The following is a 27,659-nucleotide window of genomic DNA, read 5'->3' on the forward strand; positions in this document are numbered from 1 at the left end:
GAGCCTTTTTCTAGTATGAGATAAACGTATTTATGTGTGTTTGTCTCTGTGTCCTCTATTCTGTTCCACTGGTCTTCAGGCCTCTTCTGGTGCCAATGCCATGCTGTTCTTGTTACTGTAGCTCTGTAGTACGATTTAAGATCTGATATCGTGATGCTTCCTGCTTCACTTTTCTTGCTGAGGATTGCTTTGGCTATTCTGAGTCTCTTATTTTCCCAAATGAATTTTATGACTGCCGTTTCTATTTCTGTGAAGAATGTCACTGGAATTTTGGTGGGAATTGTGTTGAATCTGTACCGTGCTTTCGGTAGGATGGACATTTTGACAATATTAATTCTGCCTACCCAAGAACATGGGAGGTATTTCCATCTTCTCAGGTCTTCCTCAATTCCTTTTTTTAGTGTTCCATAGTTTTTATTATATAAGTCCTTCACCTCTCTATTTTAGATATATTCCGAATTTCTTTGGGGCTATTGTAAATGGGATAGTTTTCCTAATTTCTCTTTCGGCTGACTCATCATTGATTTACGGGTGTTAATTTTATATCGTGCTACTTGGCTGAATTCATTTATGAGTTCTAGAAGTTTTCTGGTGGAGTCTTCTAAATATAGAGTCTTTTTGGATCTTCTAAATATAGAATCATGTCACTGGCAAACAGACCTAGTTTGAGCTAGAAGACCTTATATTCTTGCTGTCTTCATTTATCACATGGATTAAATTAAAGCACAACATTCATTTCACATCAAACATATAACAGATGGAAATGTGAAATTCTGTTATCATCCTAGGTGTATCATAGCTGTTGGATGGGACAGAAGAATAAACGTGTATTTTGTAAGTGAAACATAAAAAATGATGATATTTCAAAGTCTTCCTTCAGATCTCTCTCTCTCTCTCTCTCTTCCTCTTTCTCTCCCTCCCTCTCTTCCTCCCTCCCTCCCTCCCTCTTTCTCTCCCTCTCCTTTTTCTTTTAATTATAGATTTTGCAGTGCCTTTGCTGTCTTTCACAAGTTGAGTTGTGGCATGGACAGAGGGTTTTCTCTCTTTATTCCTTTTGCTGTATTCTTGCATCTAAAAATATTTTTGCCTTCTTTGTTTCCCCGTTTTTCTCATGTTGCTCCTTCCATGGGCAAAAGCTTAGCTAGAAAACTCGGTTGGGGCTGCAGAGGGTATCTTGGGAGCACAGAGGGTGTCCTGGGAATCCAAAGTAGGCTCTGCCCTGAACACTGCAGCTCTGCACCTTGACCCTCACACCTTGTCCAGCGTCCTCACACCTCATGTGGTCCCTCCTCCCAGTCTGCGGGGTCTCAGCTGCATGCCTGCTCTCCTGAATGAAGGTTAACCAGTCTGTCAATTGCTCAGCTTTCTTTTCTTCCTCTTCCTCCTTTCCTGTCCTTATGTCCCATTTTTCACTAAATGGAAAGAGGAAATGAAATGCCATCCATAAGCTGCTCTCAGAGAGACCATTCTTTTTTTTTTTTTCTTTTTTTAATGGCTGAGAGGTGGGGGAGGGGCTTACAGACAGGGGGAGTTGAAAGCGCTGACTACAGCGAAGTTTCCAATCTACCTGTGGCATTATATTTGCCCTGCTTGCTACGCTGGGTAGTCATAGATTTCTGAATGTCTTTAAACACTCTGAATTCTTTATTCATTTGAAAGTGCACTATATTTCACAGTCTAAGCCTTGCCTACTCAGAATGATTTGAGAGATGACTACCTGTGAAGTCTTGGCATTGAATTTGTCCTTTGGTATTACAGGTTCCTGGGCTGATGGCTTTGGTTTTAGCGTGTGCAACAGCTCTGGGTTTTATTATGAAGGCGAAGCTAGGCAGCCCATCTGAGGCGAGCTTGTCAGTTGACATATGATTTGCTGAAATGCAATCACCCAGACGTCGGAAGTGGATTGCTTTTTATTCCCACTGGCACTGGGGAAATTTGCTTTGACATTTCAAAAATCTGCATCACCGGTGGGGTGAGGGGTAGGGTTATGAAATGTGCCAACACCTTCTCTCTGAAATTGTGAGTGCGTTGGCAGCTCATTTTATTGCTTGTACAATGTGTCCTCTTCCGCTTTGGATACAGGATGCACCATGTGACTTTCATCACTTCTGGAAGCCACAGCCACACTGGCAGGATGACCTGGTAAGCCTTGATCCATTGTCTGACTCTCAGTCCTCACAGTGGCACGTGACTTGGGTCTTCTTCATTCTGGGAGCTCTCTTGCTGCATCTCCTGGGACTTCCTTGGTTGGTCACAGCAACCCAGAAGCTTCTGTGATGGCAGGACTCATGGTTGGCATCCAGGTAGAGCCAGGAACACTGAGGTCCAGACAGCCACTTCCTCTCCAGGAAGGGTGAAGGCCCCATGTTTAGGCTTGGGTGTGAGACCAGAGGGGCAAAGTCCGTGCAGCTCTCCATGAGCCCAACTGGGAGTCCTGAAATGCAGGAAGAGCAGCTCAGGATGGGGTGGGCACCATTTTCCTCAAAGATGCACCCAATCACTTCCTGCCTGTGCTTGGTGGGCCAAACTCTCTGAATCCACTCTACTGTCCTTGGATAGCCAGAGAGCCTAGGAGGTGCCATTCCTGCTCCCCTGTGACTTGTTGTGCATCTTACTGGGATTCAAAATGCCTCCAGTTTTCTACATCTTCTCAGGACCAAATGGCCTCCATCAAAATTGTCATTATGCTAAGCCAATAAGACAAGCGTCAAGAAAGCAAGGCCACCTCATCCACATATCTGCCAGTGCCCCACTACCTTAAGTCCCCTGTAAATATTCTAAAGTTCAAGGCACTAGAATACAAACTCCAAGGAGAGAGACCTCATCTGTCTTCTCACTATGGTCTTCCCAGAACCTAGCCCAGTGCCTGTCCTATACTAGTTGCCCTGTAAATATGTGTTCACTCAACCAGCATCTGTTAAGTGCCTCCTGTGGGCCAGGTGTGTGCTGTTCACTGAAGACCCAGTAATGAGCAAACCCGGGCACAGTTACTGCCTTCCTGGAGCTTTGGGATTAGTGAAAATTAAGTTACGATAAAGAGCCTTGCCCAAAATGCCCCAGGGAAGCCTAACCACTGCAAGAGCAAAAGTCACCTGTGAGTAGTAAAGTACAGATTCATTCCCCCACCCTATGCACTAGCATAGGGTTGCCCCTGGTGGACAGGCACAGAAGACACAAATGTGAATCAAAATATGATTTCTGGCCTCAACCATCTCACAGACTGGCAAGGAGATAAGCAACTCCTTGGAAATAAGAATGCGCAATGTAACTGAGGACGTAACAGTGTATAAATGTTGAGGGAACACAGATGTGGGAACCACTGACTTTACTCCCACATCAGATGGGGGTATGAAAGATTACTAGGATTTTTCCAGCAGGCAAGGTAGAGAAAGGCTATCTCAATGAGGGAGAAAGGGAATCATGAGCAAAGCCTGGAAGCACAGCAGTGTGTTGCTTAGAAGGACCGTGGAGAGTCTGCAGGGCGGGTGCATCTGGTACAGGAGGAAAATGAGGCTGAAGAACTAAATTAGAGCTTGAAAGTTATGCCAAAGTATTCTCTTGGCCTGCTTGGGCTGCCTCAACGAAATGCCAGACTGTGCGGCTGAAACAACAGAAATTTATTCCTCACAGTTCTGGAGGCTGAGGTCCACTATGAGGGTGCCAGCAGGGTTGGGATCCCTAAGAGGTCTCCTCCTGCCTCGCAGACAGCTGCCTTCTCTGTGTGCTCACATGGCAGAGAGGGTGAGCTGCCTGTCTCTTCCTGACACTAAACTCATCATGGGGACCCCGGCCTCATGACCTCCCAAAGGCCCTGTCTCCAAACACTATCACTTTGGGGATTAAGGCTTCAACTTATGAATTTGGGAGGAATACAGACGTTCAGTCCATACAGCTATATAAAATTTATTCCGCAGGCAAGGGGCCATAGAAAGAGGAGCCCAGACCTAAGTGGTTTCAAACGGGGAGGAGTGGGGTGGGAGCAGGTATCTGTCAGCAGAGGATCATGGGAAGGCAATGACCACTGGTCTTCTCTTTTCCAATATTTTGCAATGCCATCTTCTCATAAGGGGCAGAAAGGGCATTTTAGGTGATCACAGACATGTCCTCAAGGGACACTCTGTAGCAAGTACATTAGGGCAAGGGTAAAATAATATCTTCATAGGATCAAGAGGAGCCAATTCCCTTCATGTAGTAATTGCCCCATAAGGAAAGGGGTGAAATGCTTGTGGCCAGGGACTCTAGACTCTGTAGCACTGGCCTTCAAACATCTATTTTGGGTTCTTATCTTCCTTAAGGTTGCATATCCAAGGCTCCTCCTTTTGAAGGGAGCAGATGATTCAATTCCTAACAGAATATGTAAACCACAGTGGGGGGTACATGGGAGCCCCAGAGAGACTGAGTCACAGTTAATCCAACCCTAGAATGTTGTTCTAGTCAGCTCTTACACTGCTGTGACTAAAGGACCCGATCAGCACAACTGTAGAGGAAGAAAAGTTTATTTAGGGGCTCATGGTTTCAGAGGTCTCAATCCACAGACAGCAGACTCCATTCTTCGGGGCTTAAGGTGAAGCTGAAAGTCATGGAGGAAGAGTGTGGTGGAGGAAAGCAGCTCACTTGATGATCAGGAAGCAGAGAGAGATCTCCACTTGCCAGATACAAATATATATCCCAAAGCCATGCTCCCAATGTCCCACCTCCTCCACTTACCACTCAGTTAATCCCACTGGGGGATTAATTCACTGACTGGGTTAAGTCTCTCAGTCATCATTTCTTCTCTGAACTTTCTTGCATTGTCTCACATGTGAGCTTTTGGAGATGCCTCATATGCAAGCCATGACAAACTTGCATATGACAAACGTAGACCTCTGGCTGATGGTAAACCAACGACCTAGGCCAGAGCTTGGGTTCTGTTTTCCCATTTCCTTCAACATTTCAGCCCCAGTGAGGGCACCTTGTCAATAATCTGCCTTCCAGCAGTGTGGTGAGGGACGAAAGCTCCCAGAAGTAGCACTGTCCTGGGAAAGGTAAGGTCCAAGGAAAGGATAAAACTCACCTAAGGAGAGGCAGCGCCTCCCTGGATGATCTTGAGAAAGATTCCTGTCCAGAGAGATGGAGGTTCCAGCTGAGCCCTGGGTGTGGGCAGCCCCAGAAAGAAGAACCCCGTGTCCCATCTCAGGACAGATGAAGGAAAGTTAGCTGTGGATGATTTGGCACTTGATATCTTACTCCGGTCCCTCTCTCTCTCTCTCTTTCTCAGAACAATGGGCACAAGGAGGACATCCTCTGTGTGGCTCAATGCCCACCTTTTCTTCTGGCCACCTCCAGTTACGATGGAGAGATTATCATTTGGAATGTGGTCTCGGGCCATGTGTACTGCAAGCTGAACACTCCCAGCCCCTCAGATGGGCCAAACCATAGGGAAGGTAGGTGAAGGGCCAGGCTCTGCCTCCACACTGCATGGGCTCCTGCCCTGTTCGACCTGGCAGATTGACAGAGTCCCAATCCTGGACCACCTCCCACTTAGAAGGGATTGGCCTCATTTCCAGTTTGCCTGGTATGATGAGGATTCCCAAAGCTGAAGCTCAAGGGTTGGATTAGCTGAGCTCACATTCCTGGGCACCTGTCCATCGAAGCCCATCTCCCAGCCAGCCCCAACCTCCAGGGTCCTTTCTTCATCCACTGTCAACCTGGAAAATGCCGAGTCCCTTAGGCGTTGTTGGTACAGCTCATAATTTTCTTCCTCTGTTTTCTGTGACCACTCACCATGTGCTCCTTCCACCTGGCTGGCCAGCCTGCTCCCCCAGCCCAAGACTTCACCCCTGGATGCCTCTTCCAACAGCAAGTCTTCAGGCTTCTATGCTGTCCCCATCTTCCGTCCTTTCTGGTGACCCATGATCCACAACACCCCTACTTGGATCTGTCCTTACTGCTTGCATAGGGTGATACAAAAGTTCCCCGCCCTCCCACTCCACTCTTCCTAATTGTTCTGTCCTGGTTCCCTGTCTTCAAATTTTCTCTCTCTCTCTCTCTTTCTCTCTCTCTCTCTCTCTCTCTCTCTCTCTCTCTCTCTAGTGTGATCATGGTTTTTTCCATTCATTTATTTATTCATTCAAAAAATATTGATAAGCACCTGCCAAGGACTAGGCACCGTGCTAGGTGTTGGGGCTTGGGGCTGGTAATCACATCTCTGTCCCTCCAAGTCCTGAACCATTTAAGAAACACACACGGGAAACAATCGCAGGGTTCAGATATCTTCCAGTTTCACTGCTGGATGTGCAGGACTGGAAAGTGGCTGGAGTCCACAGCCAAGTGAGCCTTCTTCCTACTACTCCATCCCACCTCCAGAGTCTAGGCCCACCCTCCCAAAGAAGCAGCCTGAAGACACTCATCTACCATGGAGCCCCAGTAGAAGAGATACAGGGAGTTGGAAATTTTTGCATGAAATAAGAAAGTTTCTACATTTCCTAAGGCCCAAAAAACCAAATCCTTTAAAACCATGAAGCCCAGATCACGATCCCTTTGCTTTGGGCATTTGTTAAAACAGTAGCCAGAAAAGAAAACAAAAGTCCTAATGAGTCCTTCAATCAGAAAATCCCTGAGCTGCTCTCATGGGTCTAATGCTGTGGTAGATAAAGGGTCGGTAGATTTGAGGCCTGTGCTACCCTCAAGGCCTACATTCAGAAAAAGATGTGTGTGACAATCTCAGTCCTGCTTGAGAGTCACCTGGAGGGCAAGGGTCAGAAACTGAAGCCACTGGAAACCAAGAGATCAAAAAGAGATTCATACCTGTAGATTTATCTTCAAGTACACATTCCCCTGGCCAAAAAAAGTTATCCTGTGAAACTCTTTCTCAGCATGTCTAAGTTTTCAAGACCTTTATGGGGAGAGTGGTATTATTTCTTTCCAAAGGTTTATTTCCATTGCCATTAAAATGAAAATAAAGTCATTGGCCAAGAATGCGATGTTGACTTTTCAGCCAGCAGTTGGGAGATAAATCCCCATTTGCAGCAGCATTTTTTGCTCAAAGTTATGTGACTGTTTGGTGGTTTCAAGAAATCTTCTTCTTCATCATTTTTTTTTGCCCCCAAATGCAAAGCCAGCCATTGCCACCAATAACTCATATTGTGAAAATTACAAAAATGAGATGAGACTAGATGGAGTCCCATACCTTCCCAGGAAAGAGCAGCCCTGGCTCGTCTTGAAAGTTGAACCAAAACAAAGTGGTCCTTCTCACAAGGGCCTGGTGAAGAGGTTGCCTTCTGATATGGAAAACCATCTGGAGGGTTCTTCTGAAGCCATCCTCAGGAAAGTGGAGAGAAGGGAGAAAGGCAAAGCTGAGAACATATTTTTTCTGCTTTTAGCTTCATTCTTTCTCATAATGGGAATTGTTAATTTTTCTATTACATCAAACAGAAAAAAAAAATCGATTGTGAAAGAGAAAGATCAAGAGATACCAACCAGGCGAAAATGAAGGAAATCTGTGTGTTCACTTGGAGACAAAGGCTTTTTTTTTTTCAATCTAGGAAAACAACGTAAAGCTATTTGTTAGCTACCTCTAAATGTCAGTAATGTTCCTACATGCTTTTAAAATTTTCTCGCATTTAGTGCTCACCTTGACCCTGTTGTACCCATTTTCATAAATGAGGAAACTGAGGCTAAGAGTTAAGTGACAATAGTTGTAACAGCTGCCATTGTTGAGTGACACTTCCAGGCACTGTAGGGTCATAACCCTTCCCAGCCTTCACTGCAGGGTTATGGAGGACTATTCACATAGGAGCCTCCTTTGTTTCACTCTAAAACCCTGAGGAGTAGGTCACCGCCTTATCACAGATAAAGACAGCTGAGGTGTAGGGAATGGAATTCTCCCCCAGACCCTGGCTGGGTAGCTCTCTCAGGTCTCTCACCCACTCCCCTGTGCCCGGCAGTAGGATGAGTGTGGGCAGGAAGAGAGGCTGTCTGCTGCACCTGCCCTCTTCTACTTCTTTCCACCTGATTCCCCAAGTTCAAAACTCCTACGAGCTCAGTAACTGAGGGTGACACCGTGCTTAGCCCAAATCACCAGCAATCTCTTCTTTCAAGCATCAGAGAAGGACTGGAACCCCAGAGCCTGGCAGGAGCCACACCACCAGGAATGTAGGAAATCCTCCCTCCTCCCTCTGAGGACTCAGCTCCCTGAGGACCACCACGAAGTGCATTGTCAAGGGCACCGTCTTTGGAGGCAAAAATCTGGGTTTGAATCTTCTCCCTTATATTAGTAGCTATATAATTTGGGGGCACATTGTGGTTCTTTCTAAATGGTGGACTCTCCTGTAAGATCAGAGTTATAACCCCTGCCTGGGATCCTGATCACAGAAGTTGAGAAAGTGCCTAGCTGGAATTGTAATCGACATCCCCTGGAGGGCAGGGCTGAGTCAGCTGTGTCCACCATGGTTCCCTGAGTGTACGTCTCAGGGCCAAGTTTGCAGTCAGGCTGAAACAAGTATTGTTGAATGATTAACAACCTGAGTCACCAAGGTGGGGCATGGAGGCACGCTTCCTGTATTTAACTGCAATACCCACGGATCCTGCCATTTATATAATTACTGTCTTAATCTGTTCAGGCGGCCACAACAGACTACTACTTATTATTTTAAATAACCAAAATTTATTTCTGATAGTCCTAGAACTTGGAAATCTGAGATCAAGATGGTTGGGTTCTGGGTTCTGGGGAGGGCTGTCTTCCAAGGTACAAATTGCTGACTTTTTGTGTCCCCACATGAGGAAAGAGAACGAGGGAGCTCTCTGAGGTCTCTTTTATAAAGCACTAAACCATGTATGAGGGCTCCACCTTCATGAGCTCACTCCCTGCTAAAGGCCTCATCTCCTAATACCATTATGTTGAGGATCAGGATTTCAACCCATGAATATTGCAGGGACACAAACAGTGCATAACAATGGATATGGCCATCCATTTCCCCTCCAGTACAGCAGTTTGTCTCTGGAGCCCCCTCAGAGAGGAGAGCTCTTTTCCCAGGCTCCTTAAGTTCAAGTAGCAATCTTCTTTGCAGTTCTTGGAGATTTGGATCTAAGTAGGATGGTAGGATTTCTATTCAGTTCTATATTATCTGAGTTCTATAAGAAGTAAAAGGAGTCAGGTATGGTGGCCCACGACTGTAATCCCAGCGACTTGGGAGTCTGAGAAAGGAGGATCACAAAAGTTCAAGGGCAGGCTCAGCAACTTAGCAAGGCCCTCCAACTTAGTGAGACCCTGTCTCAAAGTAGAAAAGTGAAAATGGGCTGGACATGTAACTCAGTGGTAAAGCACCCCTGGGTTAAGTCCCCAGTACCAAAATAAAAAAGAAAAGAAAAAGAAGAAGAAGAAGTAAAAGGATAGATGTGGGCTCTGTGTGGATGGTGCCTGAAACTTAGCAGGTGAGCAGAAGCCTGGGCAGGTGGGGCTGGGTTCAGTTCCTAAGGACTGAGTTGTGTTGTGGAGATGGAGGTCCGACACCTGCCTTCCTGGAGGGCCTTCTCCACCTTGGGCGTGGTCCAGAGTAAATGCAGACCTTCCAGACATCCCTCCTCTGACCCTCCCCCTGCTGCATGTGCCCGTGGCTATATGTTCATTTCTTAGGGCTTGTTCTTGTTGGTTTTCTTCTGATCTCTGCTTCCCCTTCTTTTCACCCCACCCAGCACGATGCCTTAACCCTACGACATGCTTAGATAGAGATGAAAAATAAATGAAGGAATAAACATCGACTTGTGGTCCTGAGCCAATCTTTTAACTTGTCTAAATTTCCATCTCCTCTTCTGACGATGGGAATGATATTCCATCAGAGTGTCTGTGAAAGTCCGTGGTTAATGTAGGTGCCATAAAGGTTCATCAGAATTATTCCAAGCCAGGGGCTCTGAAGAGGGGCATCTTTGGGGAGGTGTCTGCAGAGTCCCAGGCCAAGCCCCCCAACACCCATCTGCATGGGTTTCTCTGATGTCTCAGGTCTCCCCCCACCACCACCGCGAGGCCAAGTTCCCAAAGTCCAAGGTTCCTGGGGCAATGTTGGGGATCCCTGGGCCACCAGAGCTTTTAGCCTGCCCATCTGACTTTGACCATCATCTAGGTTGGTCGGGTGCTTAGCCAGTAAGGCCACTTTGCTCCATTTGGTTTCCAAATGCTGTGCAGGCAGCCACCTAAGAGAGGGCTGAGAGTGTGAGAGTAACAGTGAACCCCAAGTGAGCCATGAGCTATGTAGGGAGCCCCAAAATCAACTAAACGGGCTCTCCTTCACCCCCCAGGCCCAGACCCAAGTGTCTCTCGCCTCGCCTTCCTGAAGACTCGGGCAGCCAGGTTGGACTCAGTGGCTGCTTCCCTCATTTCCAATGGGCCAGGAGGTGAGGTCAGAGCCCCATGGTGGGCAGTGCCCCAGTGTCCAAGACATGTCCATTCCAGGCTTAAGTTGGGTGAGGAAGGGTCCCTAAGCTTCACTACTCACCTCGTGCTGCCTCTGCTATTTCTCCATTAGCTTTTTTCCTCTTGTTAGGGCTCAAGCTGACACCCCAAGCTCTGGCCCCATTCCTGCTCTCCAGGGAGGCAGTCATGTGGGGAGTAGGAACTCCAGCTCCACTTCCTTTAAATCAAGCCCCCCCCCCCAGCAGCAGGTTTATAGTTATCAAGTTCCCTTGGATGCCCCCCCCCTACCGTTCCCTCTCTGCCCTCCTCTCTGAGAGGCATCCATCTCCTCTGCTTTACATGAGCAGGAACACAGAGCACTCTTCTTCCCTGGGAGGAGAAGGAGTCCACATTCTGTGACTTAGGGAACTCACAAGAGGATTGATATACTTGAGGTCCCCATTTCACAAAAGCTAGCACCTATATACCCACATGTAAACCACAGGCAAGACTGTAACTGATAGACCACGCAAAACCCCCATTCCATCCCTCTGACTAGGCAAGTTTCATAGTGTTACATAAATGTGTGCATGCATGCACACACTCACACACCCTGGTGGAAAGACATTAATCACACCATGTCGTAGTGGTATGACATACTTTTCTCTACAGCTGAAGCTATATCCCTCCTCTGTCAAGAATCCTGCCCTGATTAGTAAAGAAGGGAGAGGATTTTGAGTCATAGAAATCCACAAAGAGGAAGGACCTTGTTCCCCAGGATATGCTGAGAATCCCAATTGATCAAAAGCAACCAAATAAAAAAGATGTCCCACTCCCCCTGTTGTGAGGTTGCAGCGGCTGCAATGGCTTCTCAGCACAGGCTCAGAGACACCCTGGGGTGGGCTCAGGAACCAGGGTTAAAGAGCAAACCATCCCTCCTTATCGATTTCCTCCCTCCCAGGTTCTGTCACCTTCTGGAGGCTGTTCGGTGGAGCTGGCCTCATCGCAAACTTCACTCCTGTAAGTTGAGGAGCCAGTTGGATAACTGGCCCCCTCGGGCTTGGGTTTTGTTTTTGTTTTGTTTTTTTTTTTTTAATGCTAGACCACCCAACAGAGTAGCTCTGCCATTCTCCAAGCTCTTAGCTTTGTTCGTCTTCGTGGCATTTCTAATTTGCTCAGGGATTAACACAGGCACAGCAACTAGTCCTTACCGTCAATCAAGTACAGCATTTCACGTGCCATTGTGTGTATGTGTGTCTCAGTCCAGAGAGAAAGCCCAGGTCAGCAGCATTGCAGTGACAACGGAAGATGCCCTCGCCTACCTGGCTGACCAGCAAGGCTTTGTGCACATCTGTGACATCAAGGAGTATGGCCTGCAGGGACCGGAACTGCAGCCGCCCAAGAGTAGGCTATGCATTTCTTCCTCTTAAACACTACGATGAACACAGATTTGGTTACCGTGCAATATTCTGGCCGGTAAAATTAAATTGTACCAGTGTGGGGAGGGAGTTCTCTTAACACTCTTTGAAAGTAGATATATAGAAAAAATATTTTAGTGAAAAGTTGGCAAGGGTGCAGGAAAAGAGGCGCATGTACAGTCTTGAATAGAGGGTAAATTGCTGTGTGCTAACTGAAGGGCGAGTTGATATTTAGGATGTGTCTAAAGCTGTAAGTGGCAATTCTACTTCTAGAAATTTGGCTGAAAGAAATAATAAATGTGCACAGAGATTTAATTATAAGATTATGCATCAGCACAATGTTTATGAGAGAGAGAGAGAGAGAAGAGAGACAACCTATATGCACAATATAAAAGAAAATGATTGAATACCTGAGGGTATAGTACATTGGAATAGATAGTCATTAAATAATGATACTGTAAATGAAATGCATTCATGGGAAAATATTCATGATAAAGGTTAAATGGAAAAAAATCAGATAATGAAGGAATATTACATTGCAATTATATCTTTGTTAAAGCAAAGAGGATTAAAAGACTAGAAAGACATACACCAAAGTTTTAACAAACATTATTTCTTTGTAGATGAAGTTAGGGGTATTTTTAATTTTCTTCTGTTTGGAAAGCCGTCTTTTGAAAATGTTATGCATCCATACTGCTTTAGTAACAAAAAATATGTTTAAAAATGTATAACCCTTTCACACAATTATAAAAGTACTCATGTTTATAAAAAAAATAGTAAACAGTAGGAAGTAATGAAAAATGAAGGTGTTTTTCTGATCTCCCCTACCTTCCTAACCTCCATTAAAACTGTTAATAGGGGGCTGGGATTGTGGCTCAGTGGTAGAGCGCTTGCCTCACACGTGTGAGGCACTGGGTTCAATCCTCAGCACCACATAAAAAGTAAATAAATCAATAAAGGTATTGTCTACAAATAAAAAAAAAAACTGTTAATGAAATTGAATTTATTTCCAGATATACACACATGCATACCCGTATATAAGGGCACACACACATTTACAATACGTTAATTTTAGAACTTATTTTTAAAAGCTGTATCTCTTAAACAACTTTCCAAATAAATATATTTAGCTCTACCTCATTTTTAAGTAGTTTTATAATTCCATCAAATATTTCTCAAAAGCCTATTTAGAGATAAATGATCACATATTTATTTCTGTTCCCCACTAAAAGAAATGAGAATTTATAGATAAAAATAATCTGCCTTGTTATTGTTTTAATTCCAAATATTAGAGGTATGTGAGTCAACTTTCCATTACTGTAACAAATAGTTTGGCTAATAAAATTACAAAGACAAAAAGATTGTTTGGTTCACAGTTTTTGAGCTTTCCGTTCTGGACCAATTGGCCCTGTTGCTTTGGGCCTATGGTGGCACATTATAGCAGGACCACATGGCAGACCATGTGTTTCACCTCCTGGCCAGGAAGAGGAAAGAAAAAAGAAAGAAATGAGAGTGGTCCCTTTGGGGGTATGCCCCCAAGGACTTAAAACCTCCTCTAAGCCCCATTTCTTCAAGGTTCTTTAAGCCCTTAACACATTTTGAGATTTAGGGGGACATTCCAAATCCCAGTGTAACTTTCACTAGCCTATTATAAAAATCATTTTTAGGGTTGAGAGTGTAGCTCAGTGGTAGAGTGCTTGTCTGGCATGTGTAAAGCCCTCGGCCAGATTTTCCCACTGCAATAAATGAAGAAATATGTTTTTAAAAATCACTTTTTACTACTTGCATATTCCTGTACACTTACCAAACCCTAAGCACTGAAGAAAATCACAGCATAAGTATCTTGCATGGGTCCCATTTCACATGCCTTCGGACCTGGTATGGGGTCTGACACACAGTAGTTGCTCCGTCACTGATTTTGGAACCCACGCAGCAAGGCGGATGACTCACCACACCCATGCCTCTCTGCCTGCCCCACGTAAGTCGGGATCCAGCCCTGACCTGCAGAGACAATCCTGCAGCTCCATGGTAGGTATGATGCCAGTTCCCCATCCCACTCAGATTGTGCTCTTTCTTTGCATCTAGATGTGACCTTCTGGAGGGCTCATGTCAGCATGGTGACATGGTGAGTACCACCATCACTTTTAGAGTTCAAGAATTTGTAAAAGAGTGAATATGATTTCCCCAGGGTTGATTAGATCAATCTTCTCAAAAGCCCTCTGAGGGAGTCAAAAGAGAAAAGCTATTCTGCTACTGATGAAAACAAGGACAGACGTGGCCACACACAACTAAAGGAAGAGACTGGAAATCATTTTTCTCATAAACAGATGATGGTTTTCCTTGACTTGGCCTGCTGTTGTACAAATTTATAAGCTTAGTAGGTTTAAAATTTTTTTGTTTGGAGGAATTCTAACTCTTGCTAAATGGATCGTTTCAACCTCTTGATCTTCCACTCGGACTGATCCTCCACAGAGTGGTTTCCAGGATATCTCATTTGATATCTTGGGGCTTCAGTTGGGGAATTTGGAGAGAGTGTGGTAAGGAAGAAGGCAGGGAAAGAATGGTTCCCAGAAGAATCGAGAAGAACCCGGCTTCCATGCTCCAACTTTAATGGAGTACACACATATTGATCCGACGGCCCTTCAGTGCGGTAGCTTGAATCTCTTCTCCTCTCTTACCTCTTTAGTTTGGAGCTGATAGAGGAAGAAAATATTCTGCTATCATCCTCCCTCGACCACACTGTGCGCCTGTGGAGCATGGACGGGGCATACATAGGTAGGGAATGTCCACCTGGCTTCCATCTCAGCCCCAGTTTAGAACCAATGTAGCCGCCATGGTCATTAATTCTCTGAGGTAAGGTGTATGAGTCAGCTCAGGCTGCCATAACAAAATATCATAGATGGGGAAGCTTAAGGAACAGAGGTTTATTTTCTCTTTGTTCTGGAGGCTGGAAGTCCAAGACGAAGGTCCCTGTGTGGTTGGATTCTGGTGATGGCTCTCTACCTGGCTTTCAGAAGGTCTCCTTCTTATATGCACACATACTGGAGAGAGAGCGCTCTGGTGTCTTACTGTAAGGACACTAACCTTGTCCAATCAGGGATCCTCTCTTATGAACTTATTTAACCTTCATTATCCCCCTAATGGGTCATTGGCAGTTAGAGCTTCAACGTAAGAATTGTGAGGAAACAATTCACTCCATAGTATAATCTAAGCTTATTTTCCCCACAATTAGTAAAATCAAAGACATTTGAAATTAGAGAACTCAGTGAAATTGAAGGCAGTGAGTTTTGGTAAGGAACTGTCTCATAAGGATCATGTCTTGGCAGGGAAAATTCAAAACTGGGGGAAATTGTGTTGCCTGGCACATGTGGGCCACTGTAACTAGAATACCCTGACTTACTGCTCAGAGGGCCTGTGGACCTATTCTAGTAGTCCATCTTGTCCTGTAGCTTATGTTTCTTGAAGCAGGTCTGGAACTATTTTGAACTTATCCTGCAAGTCCTTAGTATCTTTGAGTAGCCTCTGCACCCAGGTAATACATTGTGTAGATGCCGTCCCAGGCTTCAGCCTCCAAGACCAATTGCCCTGAAATATTTTCTTTGAAACTAGAGAGGCATAAAATAGCTTGATGAAGGTGACCTCTTTAGGATTAAGAAGACCTATCCATTTTCGTAGTAAGCTTTGCTCTGATTGGAAGATAGGTTACCTGCCATCATATGCATATTATATTTCAATTTATCTCTATTGTTTCAGGGACCTTTGGGCAGAGTAGCCCCTGGGATATTTCTACTCCTGCTTCTTGGAGTCATCCACGAGTGCCCTGTGAAATTTTGACAGATCCCCGGAGTACGCCTGCTCACTCCGTGCTGGAAGGAGATGCTCCTCCTGGGTGCACGGTGGGAAGGGAGGAGCAGGACCAAGTGATGGAGGAGAAGACTTGTACTGAGGTTGGTGCTGGCACATCCAGCTCAGCTGGATTTCCTTTGTAGCTTGCAGGTGGATCCGCATGAAACAAAAACTGCAGCCTGAGACAGACGAGGCATGATCCAGGAATGCAGGAATAAGTGTGTTCCCCGCACCCCAAGCTCATGTTAATGACCAGGACCAGGAGGATGTGTCTTTTTATCTATGGGAAGGCAGGACCTGGTCTCCCAGCATTTCTCACATTTTGACCCACAAAAGGCAGCTGTCCCTGGCCTGGGAACACTAGGAGACTTCACACCATGCTCAACCCAGCTGTCACACCTGAGAATAGACCCTATTCACAGGATCATGGTTCTGAGGTGCACTTAAAAACACAGGGTCCTAATGACCAAAAGGAAGAAATGATTAGCTTAATGCCCAAATCTATGAAAGTCAAAGTCAGAGCAATAGATTCAGAGAGGGCCCTGGTCGATGCAGTCTTGATTTACAGCTCCATGAAATATATGGATTTCCAAGAAATGCTCGCCCTTTAATAAATTGAAAAGAAGGTCATTTCATGAGCTATTGCTCACCAGCTATGTTACAACTCAAAGCAGGACACCTGCTCTGCCAGCAAAATCATGTGGCGTGGGTTTTTCCTTGGCAGCCTCACAGAATACTGATCACACAGTCTAACCAAGGCACTAGCTCTGACTTAGAGTTCCAAACACGTTCAAAATAGGGAAGAAAGGAAGCAGGCAAGCACCAATCAGGAAAAGCTCTGTCTCATCTGAGCCTCCTGCATCTCCTGGATCCTGTTCCCAAGGTTATCAACAGCACCCCGGTGGCTCTCACGTGCAACTATAGGCTCATTTGGAAATCACAGTCATTTTGGTGTGCTTCTGATTTGGAGAAAACAAATGCCTTCATTAATTGTGATAGACCTGCAATTTGCGAAGCAAAAGCTCAGTGGGAGGTGGAAAGAAAGGAAGGAGGAGAACAAATAGGGTACAATGTGCTGATGGGGAAAACGGGCTTGTTGGATCTTTTGCTGGGGGCAGACCTAGAGGAAAATCAGGCTGCAAGTTCAAATACAGGTGGGAGGACACTCAGGAGGGCAAGGTGGGAGGAAGAGGAGAGAGGCAGGCAAAGCAAGAAGGAGGAGTGAAATGCATTTGTTCAACAGATGTAAAACACTGTAATTCACAGGACACTTGCTCTCCAAGGGTGGAAAAGGGCGAGCAAAAGCTTCAGGAGTGAACTTGATCTTGTGTAAAGAAACCAGAGGGTGATTCTTTGCTTATTCTTCTGCCCTACTTAAATGCAGTCACCTCAGGAAGCAGCCTAATTTTTTTTTTCCCAAGAACAATACAGAGAAAACAAGAACTCAGCCTTCACACACTGTATCTGGGCCATTCAATAGGAACCCGAATTGTAAAATTACAGAATAAAATGTTTCAGCTCCTGTTTATAAGTTGGGGATCCTGAGTTCCACTCTCGAGTTCACCTTAATTAACCATAAGACATCCTCCAGCAATCACTTCTGCTGAGCTCTAAAACGAAGGGGTGGGATTAGACGATCTCTTAAGTTTCATTCCAGCCCTGCAAAATTGTGTGTTTCTCTGAATGCCTGTCTCGCAAAAACAGGATGTGTTGATTGGACCCTGGATGTCAGTAGTGATTCTTCCAGGATGCCAGCAGATCAAACACCCCCACAGCTGAAAGCTAAAATAAGCTGACTGAATGCAGAAAAGCATTCACCTGGAAAATATCACATCAAGTTGGTAGTTGGAAAAATCAAGCAAAAGCTCGGGGGAAAATGCTCTTGTTATCTTGCCGATTCAGTCAGCTTGAATTTTGTTCTAACACAGAAAACCCATGTAATCTACGGGTGGTCTTTACACCCTGCTACCAGTGCAGTCCTAGGGTTCCCATTCTCATATCCACTCCTTCTTCTTCCAGCCGGAAAGGACCTCTAACCTTCGTACTCCAGAAGTTTCCATCCTTGAAGTTGAGATGAAAGAAGACATACACTGGTGGTATGCACTTGACCATGGCAGGTTAGTCTGAAAGAAATGGCCCCTACTCCCTACCCCCATCAAAGAAGCAGCCTTCCTGAAATAACACAATGTGGGCATCCTAGGCCAACCCTGTCATCTGCATATGTCACTTGTCTCCAAAGTTCCCTAGTCTGTGTGTATAACTGAGATCACAGCTCAAGTCTCACCAGTTGAATGACCTACCTGCATGACTCAGGACACTCCAAGGAGCCCCCCTTCCTCATTTTGTCTGGTCGTTGCACAAGGTCAAGGGCCTTACTCAGTTCTTTACTGGCTGATGCTGCCGCCCTCTGCACTGCTTGAGGCTTCCCCCAGGAGCCCTGTGCATTCTCTGACTTCTGGAGGGCCTGGGGTAGGGGTCTGGGCCCTCGTACTCCCAAAGCTGGAAAACTTTGAGTGCTTCAAAGACTCAGTGTGTGCCCCAGGTCACCAGAGAAGCAGGGCCAACGAAGGCCTCTCCCTCCAGCTCTGTGGGGTGTTCTGTTCCCTAGGTCTCACACTGGCTGTCTTGGGGCTCAGTCCCAAGAGGCCCAAAGCATTACCTTCAGTGTCACCTGCTGCTCCTGTCATCACAGGTTGTGGGTCTAGACCATGGGGTGCGGGAATGACTACAGCACTTCCACCTCTCCAGCTCCTGGCCGCAGAGGCTCCATGGTCACCAAGAGCCCAGGAACCTTCCTTGCATGGCTGCCCCACTATCTTAGCTCTTAGGTCCATTTTCAAGGTCACCTAATGGTACAAATAGCTCCAGGAGCTTCCTGCCTTCCACCTGCACACTAGGAAGTGCAAACAGGGATATATGGAGTGGGGGTCTTGGCAAAGGGTGCACCTTTCAGCTGAATAAGAATCTTCTATGGAACTTTCCTGTAAGCTTCCACTCACTTCTGTTCACATCTTGTTGGCCAGCACTCCAATGGCCACACCTCATTGCAAAAGAAGCCGTGAATTCCATGACTCAGCAAGGAAGGGCACAAAAGGATTTGGGGTAGGCAACTAGCAAATTCTGCCTCAGCAGATCAACAAGGAAAAGGCTTTGGCTGTTGTCAGAATCAGAGGGGCTTCTCACATAGAAAGACCACAAATCATGCTATGCCATGCCAGAAAATACCTGAGAGCCATGAATCTAAAGTTTGGTTGGAGAAAATAATTTGCCTATGAGACTGCCGCAGTCTGGCTGGGCACAAATCACTAAGCCGCCACAAAGCACTTGTATGTTCAAACAGGAAACTTTATTGCCTGAACTCCAACAGCACTCCATGCACACTCCCCGGGAACTCTCCTGAATGCCACCCACGTGGCCCCTGTCTGGCACACACAACTGGAACTCCCTCCACCAGAACTTTACCAACCAATGCGAACTCCCCAGGAAATCCCCAGGAGAACTCCAAAGTAGCTGGTGCCAGAGTTGGACAGCAGGGGTCTATATACAATTGAATCAATCCAGCATCATCTTAATGGCTTGCCTCTCAACCATTACTTCTGGCAAAATGCCAGGGGCTATTCCTACTCGGCTGTGGCTCTCAACATGAGACAATGACATGGGCTTGGGTTATAGTCACAGATTTGTCTTTGAAAACAATGTGGCCTTGGGCAAGTCATTGAAACTTCCTGGTGGATGTGGAATCCAACAAGATGATGAACAGGATGGTGTACTGGGGATGGAGATTGAATAGAGGGGGCTCCTTCTCTGCCTGCCGACATCTGAGGACAGACATCATGAGCATCTTCCTCCGTGTGGCTAACAGTGTCAGCGACAGCAGAATGGGCACCTCTTTAACCACCTTCACAGGACCCGTTTTGATTTTTAAGTGCTTCTTTCCTCAGCTTGTACTGCTTCAGGGTGTGGGATGGGGTCAGGCTTCAAAACAAAGTAACTGATGAGGCAGGAGATAATCAAAATAAGATGTTGTGTGACTGTCTCTTGGGTCCAATAATGGCAGCATAAAATGGTATACAAAAAGTTGGCTTTAAACTCAGAACTGGTTTTGGTTCCCCATTGGTTGACAACTGAGTGGAATGCAAAGTGAGAACGTCAACCAATGGAGAAGAAATGGGTATGAGGGGGTCAGCTTAGAGGGTCCCAGGTACGAGCCACAGAAACCAACTCAGTCAACACCAGTGGTTGTTGGATTAATTTAAAAATAGGTACCTTGCCAGGTGTGGTGGGACACACCTATAATCCCAGTGGCTTGGGAGGCTGAGGCAGGAGGATCTTGGATCTTGAGTTCAAAGCCATCCACAGTAACTTTAGCTTAGGTCCTAAGCAACTTAGTGAGACCCTGTCTCTAAATAAAATATTAAAAAGGGCTGGGAATGTGGCTCAGTGGTTAAATGATCCTGGTTTCAAGCCCCATACCAAAAAAAAAAAAAAAAAATAGATATCCTGTAAGGCATGGAAACATTAAAAAATGACACATTCTACAAGCATTTTATTTCAATTTTAAGATGTTCATTCAAACTTCAACATTAAGCTATACATTCATTCATCCATCCTCTGATGATGCCTTCCATAATAATTATGTATGATTTTCAATTTCTGATGTGTATGTATGTGTGTGTGTGTTTGTGTGTGTGCACGCGCATGCTGAGGATTGAATCCAGAGGTACTTTATCACTGAGCTACATCCCTATTACTTTTGTATATTTTATTTTAAAATGTGGTTTCACTAAGTTGCTAAAGGCCTTGCTAAGTTGATGAGGCTGGCCTCAAAACTTGTGATCCTCCAACTTTGGTTTTCCAAGCCACTGGGATTACAGGCATGCGCCACCACATCTGTTTAATTTCTGATTTGTTTTTTAAAGTAGAGTAAGAGCTTACGGATATTTGCAAAGCAATAAGAGTGCAGTATACATCCAGATTTTTATAATTTTTCCCAAGCTTTAACAGTTATTTCATCTCTCCTCAACTCAATATTACCCTCAAACAAAGTGTCCATTTTAGCCTTCATAAAGATTTTTAAATTATTTTTACTTTAATTTCATCAATTTTTCTTTGGCTTCCATACAGTCATACAGTTCTGATTAAAAAAACAACAACAACAACAAAACAAGCATACAATAGGCGTAAGCAGGTTTGAAAACAAATAGTGGATTCTGGTTGAGCAAGTATTTGACTCCTCAACTCTTGGGGCAGAAGCTCAAGTATACTCCAGTTGTTTGCCAAATATGAATGCTCAGAGGGCTGTGGGCGTTTGCAGGGTATTGACAGATAATCCATTAAACCATTTAGTCAGTTAGGAGAGCACCTTCTGCAGCAATTCCATTGAGCAATAGGGATTCCCTAGAAATCAAATAAATCTTTCCCTGGGCTGCTTGGCTCTAGGCCCCAGGACATGGAGAGAAACCACTGGAAAGGGGAAGGCCATGACCCTGTTGTCTATCTACAGATGTTCATATTACAAGATACCTCCCCTGCATTGTCTTAATGGGGCCCCACCTTCTTAAGTAACACATCCTATTTGATGTTAAAAACAAAAATGTTGAGGATTTTCCAACTTCGGAGGATCTCGGACATTAGATAAAGAATTCTACAATTACTTTGTTGAGTTCTCACATCTCTGGAGATGTTCCGTTTATTATCTCCATCTTACAAATAAGGAAACTGAGTCTTAGGGAGGACATATGATTTGCCCAAAGTCAGACCACAAGCAGGTGACAAGGCAAGCACAGGTCCCCCTGCTCTTCTGCTACCCCACCCTGCTTTGGAGAACAGCTTTTGTATGAGCATTAAAACAAAGGGCATGTCTTACTCATGTCCCCCACACACGGAAGCTATGGGCAAGTGGCAGATTATTTTCCCTGCAAAACTCAAATCTGACTGATGATATTTGTGTTAACTCCGCGGAGTTAACACAGCAATGTTGTCTGGGGCCAGCTTAAACAGAAAGGTCTGGAGGTAGCTGGGAGTAGGTGTTTCCCAGGTTGTGTGTGGTGAAGTGAGACATGGACAGGCAGACTTGAAATCATCTCCAGAGAAATGGTGTCAGAAAGGTCCATGGGTGACCCAAGGGACTGTGCATGGAGAAAAGGGGCATAGAATACCTCCAGCCAGAGACTGTAGAACAGACCAGCAAAAAACAGAACAAGTAGACACCGGGGCCACGGAGACAGAGCATGCTACAGGAAAGCATGGTTAAGTACACCCCATCCCCCTGATGTATCTAGAGCATTCAGATTTTAGGTCTCAAGTTTTGATTAGATAATTGTCCATGAATACCACCAGGGTCAGTTTATTTAACATTCCATCTTCAATATTTCTTGAGGACCACTCTGTGCCAGGCACTGTACTGTGATACAAAACTGGGCAAACAATCATGAGGGCAGAGGAATCTGTGTCCTGAAGGAGCTCACACCCCACTGAGGGACCAAGGGGTCTCCAGGATCCAGCACTTCAGTGCTTGGCTCCCTTCCCCTTGACAGGAGGGGCACAAAGCACTGTGGGAACTTGGCCAGGGAGGTTGGGAGGGAGGCTCCCCACAAGGAGGAAATTCATACACCTAAAAGATGAGTAGGACATGGAAGAGCTGCTGCCATATAGATTAACCCTGAGAATATTAAGCTAAGTACAGTGAACCAGCCACTAAAAAACAAATGCTGCACCATTCCACATATACAAAGTTTCTAAAATAGTCCATCCTAGAGATGAAAGTAGAATGGTCTTTGCTAGGGGAGAGGGGAATGAGAGGTGGTTGTTTAATGGATACAGAGTTTCAGTTTTGCAAGATGAAAAGAAGTTCATGATGGCTGCACCAAGGTATGAAGACGTTTTTTTTTGTTTGTTTGTTTGTTTAATTTTTTATTGTTGGCTGTTCAAAACATTACATAGTTCTTGATATATCATATTTCACACTTTGATTCAAGTGGGTTATGAGCGATGTTTTTAATGCTCCTGAATTATGCACTTAAAGTGATTGAGATGGCCAATTATACAATGCATATTTTACCACAATTAAAAATAAAGAGTTGGGGCAGCACATGAAAGAGCAAGGACCCTGGGCAAGGTGGGGATGGGGGAAAGTCCTGGGAACTTTGAGGAGTTCCTTGTAGATGAAACAAGTCAGGGCGGCAGGGGTTGGGGGGCAGGGGTAAGTGACAGCAGCAAGAACAGAACTATGAAGGGAGAGACTTGCAGGGGAGAAGCAGATGGCTTTCTAAGGTGTTTAGAAATAGCCAGGAGGAAGGGAAGACTCAGTGCAGCAGACCAAGTAGAAGGGATCAACATAGTCTGTGTTTTTGCTAACGGAAAACTGCTGTGATGCTCAATTTGAGGTTTCCATTGAAGCTGATGGTGGCAGGGAGACCCCGGGTTACCGGAGAATCTGCACACCAACTTGGCTCTTTTCCACCAGGCTGCTGCCAGCACAGAACAAGCCTTACCAGCAAGTGCCAGAGCCTGCATGGCCCAGCATTTACCAGACCCTCCGGTGCCACGAGATTGCCTGCCTGTCAGCTCCTGGGGAGAAGCCAGATTTGTCTATTATTGGCTCGGAAATGTCTGAGGTCAATTTTCTAATGCAGGAAAGAGAAGGAAGTGGAGCTGCCCAGAAGGAGCACGGGTCCGGGGCAATCTCCTTGTCTGAGCTCTAAGGGTCTCAGCTGCTATTTTCTCTTCTTGGCAAAAATTCTTCTTTCCTGTGTAATCATAAGGTCTGAATGAGATTAAGCTTTGCCCGAGAGGAGCAAAGAAGAGTGAAACAAAGAATGATTTCAGCCAACATGGGCTTCTTCCCAAAGCAATTAGACCTTGAATTTAAGAGAACAAATCGGATTTGAGGTTTTTCTTCCTTGGAGGCCCTTATTTCACAGAGTGGGAGAATGGCTGCAGTGAGTGGCTCCAGAAGCAGGTCCACCACAACCCAAAATATCTCGGACACCATCTGCTTACAGGTGGCCAAGGACAGGAAGAGAGTAAAATAAAAATAGAGTTTTGCGAGTTTGCTCTGTGCCGGGTAGGCCCTGTTGAAGAGTTTAGAGGTACTATCTCATCCATTCCTAAGAACAGCCCTCTGAATAGATACTGCTGTCCTCTATCTTACCAACAGGAAACTGAGGCTCTGAGAAGTCAAGTGACTTGCTGGGGGTTAGCAATTTTTAAATGACACTGGAGAATCCAGAGTTCACCAACGATGCTGACGCTCAGCCTGAGAATAAAACCGGAGAGCCAAAATCATCTCCTTTCTAAAGAGCAACCTGGAGCAGCTGTTTAAGCTGGGAATAATCTCAGAGATCTCAACAGCAGTAGAGAAAGAATAAGAATGGAGTTTAGGATAATAGGCACTTCCTGAACTCATCTCTTTACCAAAGTTGTTTTAATCCTCACAGCAAGCCGAAGGAGGTGCATCCTACTGGACAGATGAGAAGACTGATCCTCAGGGAGATTAAGGATTTTGCCCAAAGTTACACAAACAAAAAACTCAACACATGAGTAAGGCCCTGGGTTCAATCCATGGCACCACCAAAAAAAAAAAAACCCTCAAAATTGAAACCGTAGTTTGACCTCAACTCTGGGCTAGAAATCTCTACCTCTAACTCAAAATCATCATATTGTCAAGTGGAGGTTTTGAGGTCCAGAGACCCAGACTGCAAAGATAGGAAGTTTCTTGGTTCCTGTCCCAGTCTAGAACTTTCCAGTACCTTCTCCTTATTCTCTGGTTGACCCACCTTTGACCTGGGCACGGAGGCCCTGCCCTGGCCATGCTCTTCCCCAAAGGGCAAGGAGTCCACACAACCCAGAAGAAGTGTCCACCCAACTGCCCACCCTTCTAGACCGCAGTCCTGGTCCTGGAACCTGGAAATCTATGTCCAGATGGCCCAAAGTTCACCTCCAGGGTCTGTGCAGGCCCTCCCAGACCCATCCATTCAAGGAAGGACCACAGATCCCCAGGCCCAGAGACTAAGAAGCAAGGGTTTGCTGAGGAGCAGCAGACATTGGAGAGTCTGGCTGGGGTGGGGGTGTCCCTGCAGTGCACATGAAGTCCCCCGTGGCCCAGAAAGCAGTTAGGCATGGAGAAGAAGAACAATCTGGGGGCTGGGAGCCAGTCTGGCTCTCCCTGCATTTGCGATGGAGCTATGAGGACTCTGAGAATTGAACATCCCGCTGGCCTTCGGGGGCCTTCTGGTGTCTCTGGTGTAGGAGGAGAGAACATTCTGCATCTGATAAATATTTATTGAACAGTTTGTTAACTTGATATTTAACTTTTAAATACTGGGCCTCCATTCATACCAGTCCTCTTTGGGGGCCTTTAAAATCTTAAAAATGAACCCACCTCTACTTCCCTTTCACTGCTCAGATTCTGCTAATCTCTTACTCCACGGCCCCTATAAACATCCCCTTGTGAAGAACGCAGGACTCTCACTGGGCACACGTTAGGAGCCCCCACACCCACCCGCAGTGTGACTGACTCTCAACAGACCGCTGTATTTCCAGCAGTCCATGGTGAGATACTGCCCTCGTTCCCGGCAAAATTGCTCATTTTTCCCCCCAGGGATTTGTCAGACCCAACTGGCTTAGAATGCAGCTCCTGGCTTCTTAGCGGGGTATTCGTGGAGCAGCCTCCACATAGGGGGGACTCACTGCAACCTGTGAAGGAACATCAACAAAACAGCCTAAGCAAAATGAGAAATTTGTTGGCTTCCAAAACCATCCGGAAAACTCCCCCCAGGGACTCAAACCCCTCGGGGACCGTCTTTCTATCTCTTGCCTTGTGTTACCTTTCTCTCTGCACACCAGTTCTCTCCACAGTGCAGAAAACATGGTCACAAATGTCTCCAGATGTCTTTGGCAGCTTTTGCTCCACGGAGAGACTGAGTTTGAGTTCTCCTGGGTTCCAAGTTCAAATCCCTGGCCAGAGGACTTGCTGGCACATCTTGGGTCAGTACTTAACTTGACCCAGCCAACTGAGGGCTCCTTAAAAACGGCTGCCCTCAAAGAGCCATGGGGATGTGGGGACCCCAACTTTGTTGGGAGAAGAGGAGGATGGGCGCGTAGATAATCGTGTACGTTTCTCCTGAGGCTGGACAATTGATCTCCATCGCCACAAGACAGACCGTCTCTCCCTCTCCACTTCCAACCCTTTTTTCTTCCTTTCTTTTCTTTGTTCCTTCCTGCTTTGTTTTGAATATGGTTTGAGCAGGTCCCTGTGTTTATGTTTTGAAATTTGACTTCAATCGTGAAGTATTGAGAGGGTGGAAACGGAATCTGACTACGGGGATTGGAAATGGAGCTTTGGGAAGCTGCTTAGGAGTGGATAAGATCTTTAAAGTAGAGTCCCATAATGGGTTCCGGTAGCTTTGTGAGAAGCGGGAACAAGGGGCTGGGGTTGTGGCTCAGTGGTAGAGCGCTCGCCTAGCACATGTGAGGCCCCGGGCTCGATCCTCGGCGCCACATAAAAATAAATAAAATAAATGTATTGTGTCCAACTACAACTAAAAAATAAATGCCAAAAAAAAAAATGACGATGAAGAAGAGGGAACAGGATCAGAAAGCACTCTTAGGTTTGTGTACAGGCATGTTCTCCCTCTTGCCATGTGATGTCCTGTGTCCCCTTAGGACTCTGCCAGCAGAAAGCTGTCACCAGATGTGGTTTCTCACCTTTGGACAAGCATCATGAGCTAAAATAAATCTTTTGTTCCTTCTCACTTACCCAGGCTGTGATATTGTGTCATTAGAAAACAGACTAATACCCTTCCTTCTCCCTCCTTCCTTCCCATGTGCCTTCCTGCTTTGGATTTGAATCCTGGCTTTTCTCCTTGCTGAATCCACACTCCAGAGGCCTAGGGAGGACCTGGCCCCAGGACTGCCACCAACTTGCTGATGAGCCTGAGCACATTCCTTTCCCCTGAGCCTTAATTCCCTCCGCAGTTGGTTCTATAGCACATCTCCCTCTCTCACCAGTCTTCAAGCCTGCTCAACAGTCAACCTAACTTTTCCTTCCCTCTTTCTCCTAAACCTCTAACCAGTGGGTTTCTCTCTGTCCTATGAGGTGTGTGTCCATTTCCAATCCTTGATCGTGGACCATGGCTCTTAGAGTTCTATCCTCGGGTCATGGCTGCCCACCAGGACAATTTTCAGTTGAGAGACCCATGTGGAGGCTGTTTTGCAGGGGCCACTGTTCCCTCCACTCACGGGTCTTTGGAGGAAATAAAACCATTATGGGAAGCCAGTGATGTTCAAACCAAAACCCACATCTGTAGATCATGCCAAGCGGAATTCTAGGTAGCTCCAGATCCAGGTCCAGCCTTGAGGGAAGAAATTGCAGCCAAATAGTGAAATGTCTGACTTTTCCTTCTTCCTGCCCTCTTCCCACTCTCTCCTGCTGCCATCCAGCTGCCAGCGTCCTGCTTTCTCACCTACCCTCATGTCCATCAAAACAGGGGCGGGAGCAAAGTCCAACTATTATCCTCAGTTCCCTGAGTCAAAGTGGAGGTTTGTGGGTAATGAGTTTGGGAAATGAAGGATTAAAGAAATTTCAATAAGTTTATTTACCTCAGTACTTCTCTGAGCTCTTTATATCTTCTGAACTCTTTGTATGTGGGAAACCACTAGGTAAAGAACAGTTTCCCAAATTTACTTGGCCAGAGAACCCCTTCTCCAAGGTACATCTTGTAGGATGAGTGTTCCAGGGACTATGCTTGGGAATACTATTTGAACTGCGGCCCATCTGCATTTGGAGCAGTATCCAAGTGCAGACAGGTTGCAGTTCACATAGTATTTCCTGCTCAGGCTGCGAGCCTATGATAACTCCAGCTCACTCCCTGGGAAGGCACCTACCACAAGTTACCCTAGAACTCACTGATCTAGTGAGGTGTGTGGCAGCACAGCCTGTGTGCACGGTGGTGAGGTGTCCCAATGTTCCAGAAGCCCAGTTGTCCTGAGTTATCCACAGACTGGTTTCTCAATGCTTCCCTTAATTG

General features: G+C 45.8%; 1 protein-coding gene across 1 annotated transcript in view; it reads left to right on the forward strand.

Moving 5' to 3' along the window:
- Nucleotides 1–23,333, forward strand: part of LOC124098992 (WD repeat-containing protein on Y chromosome-like) — a 58,117-nt gene extending 34,784 nt beyond the window's left edge. Inside the window, exons 10-20 of the mRNA XM_046453954.2 lie at nucleotides 789–834; nucleotides 2,083–2,142; nucleotides 5,258–5,423; nucleotides 10,273–10,368; nucleotides 11,328–11,386; nucleotides 11,629–11,770; nucleotides 13,870–13,909; nucleotides 14,471–14,559; nucleotides 15,538–15,731; nucleotides 17,650–17,747; nucleotides 23,096–23,333. Of these exons, the coding sequence (XP_046309910.2) occupies nucleotides 789–834; nucleotides 2,083–2,142; nucleotides 5,258–5,423; nucleotides 10,273–10,368; nucleotides 11,328–11,386; nucleotides 11,629–11,770; nucleotides 13,870–13,909; nucleotides 14,471–14,559; nucleotides 15,538–15,731; nucleotides 17,650–17,747; nucleotides 23,096–23,333 (1,228 nt within the window). The remainder of the gene's footprint in view (nucleotides 1–788; nucleotides 835–2,082; nucleotides 2,143–5,257; nucleotides 5,424–10,272; nucleotides 10,369–11,327; nucleotides 11,387–11,628; nucleotides 11,771–13,869; nucleotides 13,910–14,470; nucleotides 14,560–15,537; nucleotides 15,732–17,649; nucleotides 17,748–23,095) is intronic.
- The last annotated feature ends 4,326 nt before the right edge of the window (nucleotides 23,334–27,659 follow it).

This window comes from Marmota monax, unplaced genomic scaffold (assembly GCF_021218885.2).
Source record: "Marmota monax isolate L192 unplaced genomic scaffold, Marmota_monax_Labrador192_F-V1.1 WCK01_AAM20220418_F8-fsc00011, whole genome shotgun sequence".
Classification (NCBI taxonomy): domain Eukaryota; kingdom Metazoa; phylum Chordata; class Mammalia; order Rodentia; family Sciuridae; genus Marmota; species Marmota monax.